Below are 8752 nucleotides of genomic sequence, written 5' to 3'. Positions count from 1 at the left end.
GATAATGGCCTTAAATAATTTTAAACTCCGTAAATAATAGTCAATTCATAAATAGTGGTATGATAATATCTATTTCAAAATCAATCAAGCTAAAACCCATGACTTTGAAAAAATTTAAAGAAACAAGCTTAAAAAATTGCACAAATTCCAGTTAAAACGATTCAAACAAAAGAATATTTATGCACCACTCTCTTAAAAAAATTAAGAAATATTGAAAATTTTAATTTCATGGTAAAATTATAATTAAAAAAATATATATATTCTGTCATATTAAAATTAAAGTTTATGTGTAATTTATGAATTGATTAAAAGTTTATATATTTATAAAAAATTGCTGCCCCTTTATTGTGGCGTGTCGAAGTTGTCAGTGGATTGGGGTGTAATTGAACTGAGTCAAGCTGAATAATATAGTGTGCTAAAATTTGGTTTCTTTAGTACAAACTTTGTTTTGCCGAATATTTTAAGGCTCACGAGCATAATCGAGCATATACTAACTTTTAAATTTATATTTATATTCAAAATATTAATTACCTTTTTAAAATTAATTATTATTTTATTCAAAATTAAATAAATATACTATTTATTTTCTTATAACAAACAAATTTAATTAGAGATTTAATACAATTATTAATAATTTTAATAAATAAATACAAGTTGTACCTACTAATGATTTATATTTTTCAAGTTAGATTACTTAACGAACTTGTTTGGGAGCTAATTAGCCGAATACTATTAAACTCAAGTTTGATTTATTTATTTATCAAACCTTTTAAAATAAATTTAAACAAACTTTTTTCAAATTGAACTATGAATAATTTGTGAATAATTTGATTTGTTTATAGCCCTGCTGGTGGATGATGGGCCAAACTCAATAGATGACCATAACTATACAAAATAACAATAAAATCAAATTATAAGGGGCCCCCCTAGGTGCATATCCCCATTCCAACTAGGTAAATGATTACTATATATATATAAAATAATAAAAAGAAGAAGAAGAAAAAGCAAAGACTAAAAAATTTTGAAGTGGCCATATCATGAATCATGATGCCGGAGCTTGGCCTATATAAAGAGAAGATTGCATTCAATTCTATGCATCCCATCTCTTTACTCACAAGTATATATATACATATTCATTTCAATAAGTTAATTAGAGCAATTTTGAGATGGGGTTACATGGGAAATTGGTTTCAGCAATAGAATTCAAAGCTGGTGGAGATGTGTTTCATGAACTATTTAGGCACAAACCACATGATATCTCCACAATGAGCCCTGGTATAGTACAAGGTTGTGATCTTCATGAGGGTGAATTTGGTCACGTTGGTTCTATCATTTGCTGGACTTACACCCATGGTACGTGCTCGTGTGACGTTGCCACGTCATCATCTATCGTAATTTATCATATTTTCGTTTTTTATTAAGTGTCATATTTTGATATTTTTTTATATATAATACTCCCTCCGTCCCAGCTTTTAGTATCCAACTTTCCTTTTTTGGTCGTCCCACATTTTGGTATCCATTTCTATTTTTGGTAAAAGTAGGTGGAGCCCTTACTCCACTTTAATTATTTTAACTCTCGCATGAAATGTGGGACCCTTATTCCACTCACAACATATCAATCACTTTATTAAAACCTGTGCCGTTCTCAACTGGATACCAAAAGCCGGGACGGAGGGAGTAAGTGTCTTATTTCAAAATTTGAGAGTACAGTTGTTCTTCATACATTTTTTAGAATATGGTAATTAGTTGTATATATGCATTTATCAGGATAATTAATAAGGTCATAAATGTAAATTTCCTTAGTTCTTTGCTCAATCTTATCGACTATTCTCTCTGTCCCAATTCAATAGGTTATATATATTTTCTTATTCAGTAAATCACTTCCTAAAATAGAAAATCATTGCATAACAAACACTCTCACACAACTCATTATTTACACCAACCCCCACAAAATTATCTCTTCTTTCACTTAAAAAGTAATATCTTCTTTTTCTTTCTTACTTTTTAAATAAATTTACACTAAAAAGGCTACTTTCTCTCTCCTATTTTATTATAAAATATTCGTTTAATCTCTGTGCTCAGACCTTGTGGCCTATTGAATTAGGACGGACGAAATAATAATTAAATGTAAATTTTAGTTAATTAGGGCTAATTACGCATATAATTTAAATATTAATTGAGGCTTTAGTTAGAATTTGCTAATCTTGATTATCAATTATCTATTAGGGGCGTTTACTTTGAAGGATTAGCCTTGACAGATAAAAATATATAGTAAGGCTAATCCCTTATTTATTTTGATTGGATTGAAACTTTGGGATACCCCAAGACCCTTGATTATTTCTATTATTATAAACTAGTTTTGCTTGATTTTTATTCCATTGAAATGGTGAGATTAAAGAAATCCGACTCTTGAGGATAAAAATACATAATCATGCAGAGTAAACGCCTCTTCTTTATAATTAATGTTGTGTAAAATATTTAATACTATGTGATTTAATTTGTAGATGGGAAAGAGAAGAAGGCAAAAGAGGTGATCCAAGCCATTGATGAGGAGAAAAAATTGATCCAATTTAAGATGATTGAAGGAGACGTGATGGAGCTCTACAAAGACTTCGTTATTACAATCCACGTTGAGACAAATGGGGGCATTGATTTGGTGACATGTACCTTCGAATACGAGATGCTTAATGAAGATGTGGAGCATCCCATCTCACTGCTCACCTTGTTCATCGACCTCACCAAAGACATCGAGACTCATCACGCTTCCAAAACTTAATTGAATCAATCTTTCTCATTTCCAAACTCTACAATGAGAGAGGTGTGATGTTTAATGGTTTCTTTGCTTCTTTTGTTCTTCATATGTTGAGTCAATAAGATCCTTTACTTCCCCAATGTGTGTGTCTGTGTCTGTGTCTGTGTGTGAGAGAGAGAGAGAGAAGGGGAAGAGAGAGAGTTAAACTTTGTTGTTTTTACAAACTAGTATTGTATTTGGCACTTTTTTATTGCTGTATATTATGAAACTTTGTGGAGATGGTTTAACTGTGATTCATAAATATATTGATATGATATAAGATATCTACTCCCTCCCATCTGTCCACGGAAATAAGACTTAATTTGCTATTTTTGTTTGTCCACGAAAATATGATCCAATCTATTTTTAGTAATGATTTGACTAATTTGTGGGCCCCTTTTTCCACTCAATAAATAAACAACACAAGTTTTTTTAAAATCCCTCGCTACTCTCCTTTAAATCTTATTTTTGTGGACGAAGAGGGTATTATTTTATCACGTACATACATGTAGTTTAGTGGTATTTGTCGCTATTTTGAGGGGTCTATAGGCCGGACCTTGGACTTGATTTAGGGGGTGTATTCGTTCCGGATTTTTATAGATTTTAAAAGTCTATAAAATTCTAACAGATTCTTCATGATTTTGAATGAATTCTTGATGGGATTTTTAATGAATTTGCAAGAATTTGACGTGATATTTTCTGATTTGAATTCCACAAATTCAGCGAGCGCTGGGCACCCACGGGCGATAGAAACGAAGCCAGCGGCCGCTAGCATCCCACGAGCGCTGGATACCCAGCGAGCGTTGGCTTGTCCGATCGCGGCGGACCCAGCGCGCGCTGCATGCCAGCGACCGCTGGCTTCGTCAGGCTCCAGCGCTGGGTCCAGCGGCCGCTGGCTTCTTTGCCGCGGGCGCTGGAACCCAGCGAGCGTGATTTTGGCAGATTTGTAAATTCTCGTGGTGTTTGGTCAGATTTGTTGATGCCTATTTTTTGAACGAAATCAATGAAAGTCATTCCAACTTAAAAGTCCGTAGATTAACGAATACACCCAGATTTTTATAGACTTTTAAAAGTATTGAACGAATACACCCAGATTTTAAAAAACTTTTAAAAGTCTTGAACTAATACACCCAGATTTTAAAAGACTTTTAAAAGTCTTGAACTAATACACCCGGATTTTAAAAATCTGCAGAAATCTATAAAAATCCTGAACGAATACACCCCCCTTAGATTCGTGGATGCAGAATCAATATCTTAGGATTTGGGTCTTCAAAAATTTGGATCCGATGCATCTGTCTTTAAATTTCGGATTGGTTTGGTGAATATGATAGATAATATTGATAGGATTGGAGAGTGATTAAATAATTTACTAATATATTGGGACATTTGGTTTGGTGAATATGAAAGATAAGATTGATAAGGTTGGAGAGTGATTAAATAATTCACTTAACTTTGGAGTGATAAGTAATCATTCAATTGCATGATTAGAGTGTGGACTGAGTTATTCATCACGGGTCAAATCATGCAAACCAAACACTTGATTAAGTTTGATTATTTTATCAATTATGTCGTATCAATCAAACCAAACACCTCAATAGTTAGAGGTGAAAACACTAAGGGGTATTTACTTTGGAGGATAAGCATTGATAGATAAAAATTGTAAGACTGTTTATTTTGATAGATTGAAACTTTGGGATATCCCAAGGCCCTCTTGATTATAATTTCTATCATTTAAACTATTTTTTCTTAATTTTTATCCTATTGAAAGGATGAGATTGGAGAAATCCTATTTTTGAGGATAAAAATACTCAATCGCGCATCTTATCAATCATGCAAAGTAAACTCCCCCTAATTAATCGACCCTCATTTTAAGAGTTTCGGGCTTACTCCAAATTGCTGAAAATTAAATTTTCAAACTTGCAAAAGTAGAACACTAATTAAAATAGGCTGAAAAATTATTCTGCGTGTGCATTATTTATTATTAATATCCTATTTTTACAAGTTCAAAAATTTTATCATAATTTTTAAATCAGTTAATATTCTAAATAATCATCTAACTCCTACTAAACATGTCAGAACTAGTCCGATCGACCTACCCAATTTTAAAGTGGAGCTAAGCTGCTAAAAGTAGCATACATTCGCTTTATATATATATATATATATATATATATATATATATATATATAGATTAACAGTATTAAATAAAGAAATCTAAAGATTATGTCATGGTGAATTCGAAACTAGCTACTCTTTTAGTCTTAAGCATTAACTTCTCTATCGCTTGACCAGCGCACAAAATAAAATTAATTCAACAAAATCATCACCATATCCTGCCATAAACATGCACTATTCAACATTTATTACCAGCATGTGGCTTTCAATTTTTGCCTAGAGATTTGTGGTGATAAAATTGCAGGTGCATCCAAACTTTAATGGGCACATGATGATACTACAAATAGTTCATGAATATCTTCTAATTAAGACATATATATATATACAATAATGTTGTTTTTCAATGATAATATTGTTTATATGCACGATCTCGTCATGATTCATGTGGATAATTTGTGATCTCAAAAGGGAAATGCACAATCAATCATGCAATTATTTATCAAAGTTGTTTAACCAATTCAGCAAGATTTTATATTACTATATTTTTACTCAAATAATTATCAATTCAAAAGTGTCGTATTCCAGCTCACATCTCTGGTCTACATGTCTCTAAATTATTAATTTTTTTATAATAATGTCTCTAAATTATTGATTTATCACTAGCGTGTCCAAACCGCATGAATGACGTTTCCTATTTAAAATCTTTCAATTTTCAACATTTTTCAAAAATATCCCATTATATAAAATTATTGAATTCTTTCAATTTTCAACAATTTTAAAAAATATCCCATTATATAAAATGCGGCAATGGTGTGATGAATCACTTTATCGAGTTCTTTGGTGGAACGAGTGTGAGTTCGAAAAAGAAATTTTCACCTAAAAACCCAACAATGTCAGTAACTCCCCATTCCATCGTCGAATTTTAATAGAAAATGGAAATCAGAGATAACGCTAAAAGTTGGAGACACTGTATCTTTAGGCTACGTTTACTTTGATGGAAAATAAGAGAAAAAATATATTTTCACCATTTTTTCATCATTTTCACATGTTCATGACTATGATAGTAAAATTTTCTTCGGGCAGGGTGGAATATATATTTTCTCGGGCAGTCATTTTTCACTCATTTTTTTTTCAATGTTGGATAATATTATATTTGGGTAGTGATGTGAAAATATTTTTCAATATTTTTCTCATCTTTTCATTTCTAGCAAATATATACTCCCTCCGTCCCACCGAAAGTGGTGCGTATTCCTTTTTGGGCTGTCCCACCGAAAGTGGTGCATTTCCTTTTTTGGTAATAATTTTACACTACAAACAATGTGGCCCCACACACATTTACACACCTTTACACTACAATCTTATTCTCCTTATATCTCGTGCCCAAAAGAAGTGCACCACTTTCGGTGGGATGGATGGAGCATATGATTAAAAAAAAAGGAGAAAAATATAATATTTTCTTATCCACCATTTTTCAAATAAAAAATTTATTATCAAAGTAAATGCACCTTTAATCGTATCCACTGGCCACTACTCAGAACAATTATTAATCGAAAAATTAATTATTATTATTAAAAACAAAAAATATGAATATATAATTACAAAGTGACGTATATCATGACTTCATGAGATGTGTGTGTCTGCCTCGCCTATATATAAAGCAAAGATTGCTGGAACTTTCTCTACACCCTTCTTTCGACTCATACATATATATTTATTTTTGAGATATTCCACTCATAAATATAATACATATAGTTTTCATTTGATACTTCCCTTATATATTATATATTATATATATAATATATATATATATATATTACAATTAATTAATTTAATTAGTGAGATTTGGAGATGGGGTTACATGGGAAATTAGTTGCAGCAATTGAATTCAAAGCTGGTGGAGATGTTTTCCACGACTTTTTCAGACACACACCACATGAAGTTCCGACAGCCACTCAATACGTTCACGGTTGTGATCTAATCGAGGGTGAATTTGGGCATGCTGGTTCCATCATTTGCTGGACTTATACCCATGGTACGAAATTAATTATCTATTAATTTCTTTTTACAAATTTAATTTTTATCTTTTTATCTTCACATTTTATTTAGATGTACTCAAATTTTGTCGCACACACTCATTGATTTTATTGTTTAACAAATAAAATGTTAAAAAGTAAAGATCGTGTGGCAGTGAAATCGAATTTGAGACCTTGGACTTCCAAGTATTAGTCATTCTATTAATTATATATAATAGACCAACATGCACACACTCTTGATTTACTAAAGAGTGATGCTAAACCGGAGCTAATTGTTAAAACAGGACCGTAACTTTCAGTATTTTCAGGAAAATATGAATATATGTTACGAAATTTAAAAATGAGGACTATAGCTTTCATTTTTTACATTTATACTCCTATTTTAGACCGTGATAGAAGCGATAGTCCTCATTTTGATGTGTTAAATTGGAGTGTAAATGTATAAATGAAAGTTATAGTCCTCATTTTCAAATTTTGTAATATATAATCCTCATTTTCAAATTCCGTAATATATAATTCTCTTTTTGAAAAATATTAAAATCACGGTCCTATTTTAACAATTAGCTCTGTTAAACAGCCACATTGTGACAACCCATGCACTAATTAAGTGAGAAAATTTTGACTTATTTAATTTATTTTTATATATAAAAAATAGTTATTTCACTGTATCATTTATATTGTAGTTATTACTTGTAATTTTTTATATTTTTTTGCGTTTTTTTAAAATAATATAAAACCAACAAGTACAAAAAAAAATTAAAAAAATATGTACAATATAACCAATACAATAAAATAATGAAATCCTATTATTAATTATAAATAAATTAAATTAATTTTTTTTCTATTTAACTAGTTTGTGGGTGACCATAATATCGCTGCATAGATTTATTATTTACTAAAAGATAAATTAATAAGTGAAAACCGGATTTATTAATTTGTTTACGAGCTGAGAGAAGATAAATATTAAATTCGTATATAAGTAAATCAAATATCATGGTCTAATAATCAAACATTCTGATCAGTTGTTGATCCATCTAAGTAAACAATGAATTAATTTATTATTTTTATGTACCCAAGCTAATCCTAAAAAGTAAACGTCAGATGGGAAACGGAGGAAAGCAAAAGAACTGGTGGAGATAGTTGATGAAGAGAAGAAGTTGATTGTGTTGAGGGTGCTTGAAGGAGACTTGTTGGAGCTTTACAAAACCTTTGTTGTTACATCTCATGTAGAGAAAAAGGGAGAAGATATTGATTTGGTGACGTGGACTTTAGAGTATGAGATGCTCAATGAAGATGTGGAGCATCCCATCACATTACTCTCCTACTTCATCGACATCACCAAAGACATGGAATCTCATCTCGTTGCCAAAGCTTGAAACATTCCAACTCTCCAACTTCATGAGTAATAAGTCTTTGTTGATGCATGTGTGTTGCCTCCCTCAATGAGTGGGTAATAATTAAGCCTTTGTTGATGCATGTGTGTTGCCTCATTCAATGAGTGTGTTTTTTCAATAATGTGGTGTCACCTTATTTCATGTATTGAAACATGTTGGAACTTTCATTTATAAATAATGTTATGTAACACACATGGGATCTTACAATTTATTGTGTCTAATTGTGTCCTATTACCAATTTGTTATACTAATTTTTAATTATTTTTCCTTTAATTTTAATTTGTTACGTTTTAGTCTTATTTTAAAATGATTAACTAAGGTTGGTTCACTCATCCAATTAGAGTTTAATTATGATTATTTATATATTTATTTGAATTAATAATTGATTATTAGAGTTAATTGATCTAAAATTAGGGTATATA

The 8752-nt window shown here is 30.8% G+C and overlaps 2 protein-coding genes across 2 annotated transcripts; both read left to right on the top strand.

Annotated features, from left to right (window-relative positions):
- The first annotated feature begins 998 nt into the window (after positions 1-998).
- On the top strand, positions 999-3039 carry LOC130999915 (kirola-like). Its single transcript, XM_057925611.1, has 2 exons — positions 999-1353; positions 2505-3039. Exons 1-2 carry the CDS (start codon positions 1167-1169, stop codon positions 2774-2776), a joined length of 459 nt encoding a protein of 152 aa, XP_057781594.1. The 5' UTR covers positions 999-1166; the 3' UTR covers positions 2777-3039.
- A 3508-nt stretch (positions 3040-6547) lies between these two features.
- Positions 6548-8537, top strand: LOC130999914 (kirola-like). Its single transcript, XM_057925610.1, has 2 exons — positions 6548-6935; positions 8038-8537. The coding sequence occupies exons 1-2, from the start codon at positions 6752-6754 to the stop codon at positions 8310-8312; spliced, it is 459 nt and encodes a 152-aa protein (XP_057781593.1). The 5' UTR covers positions 6548-6751; the 3' UTR covers positions 8313-8537.
- Positions 8538-8752: the final 215 nt, after the last annotated feature.

This window comes from Salvia miltiorrhiza, chromosome 8 (genome assembly GCF_028751815.1).
Source record: "Salvia miltiorrhiza cultivar Shanhuang (shh) chromosome 8, IMPLAD_Smil_shh, whole genome shotgun sequence".
NCBI classification, from domain to species: Eukaryota; Viridiplantae; Streptophyta; class Magnoliopsida; order Lamiales; family Lamiaceae; genus Salvia; species Salvia miltiorrhiza.
The sequence above is the reverse complement of the archived record's forward strand: the minus strand, read 5'-3'. Positions and strand labels throughout refer to the sequence as shown.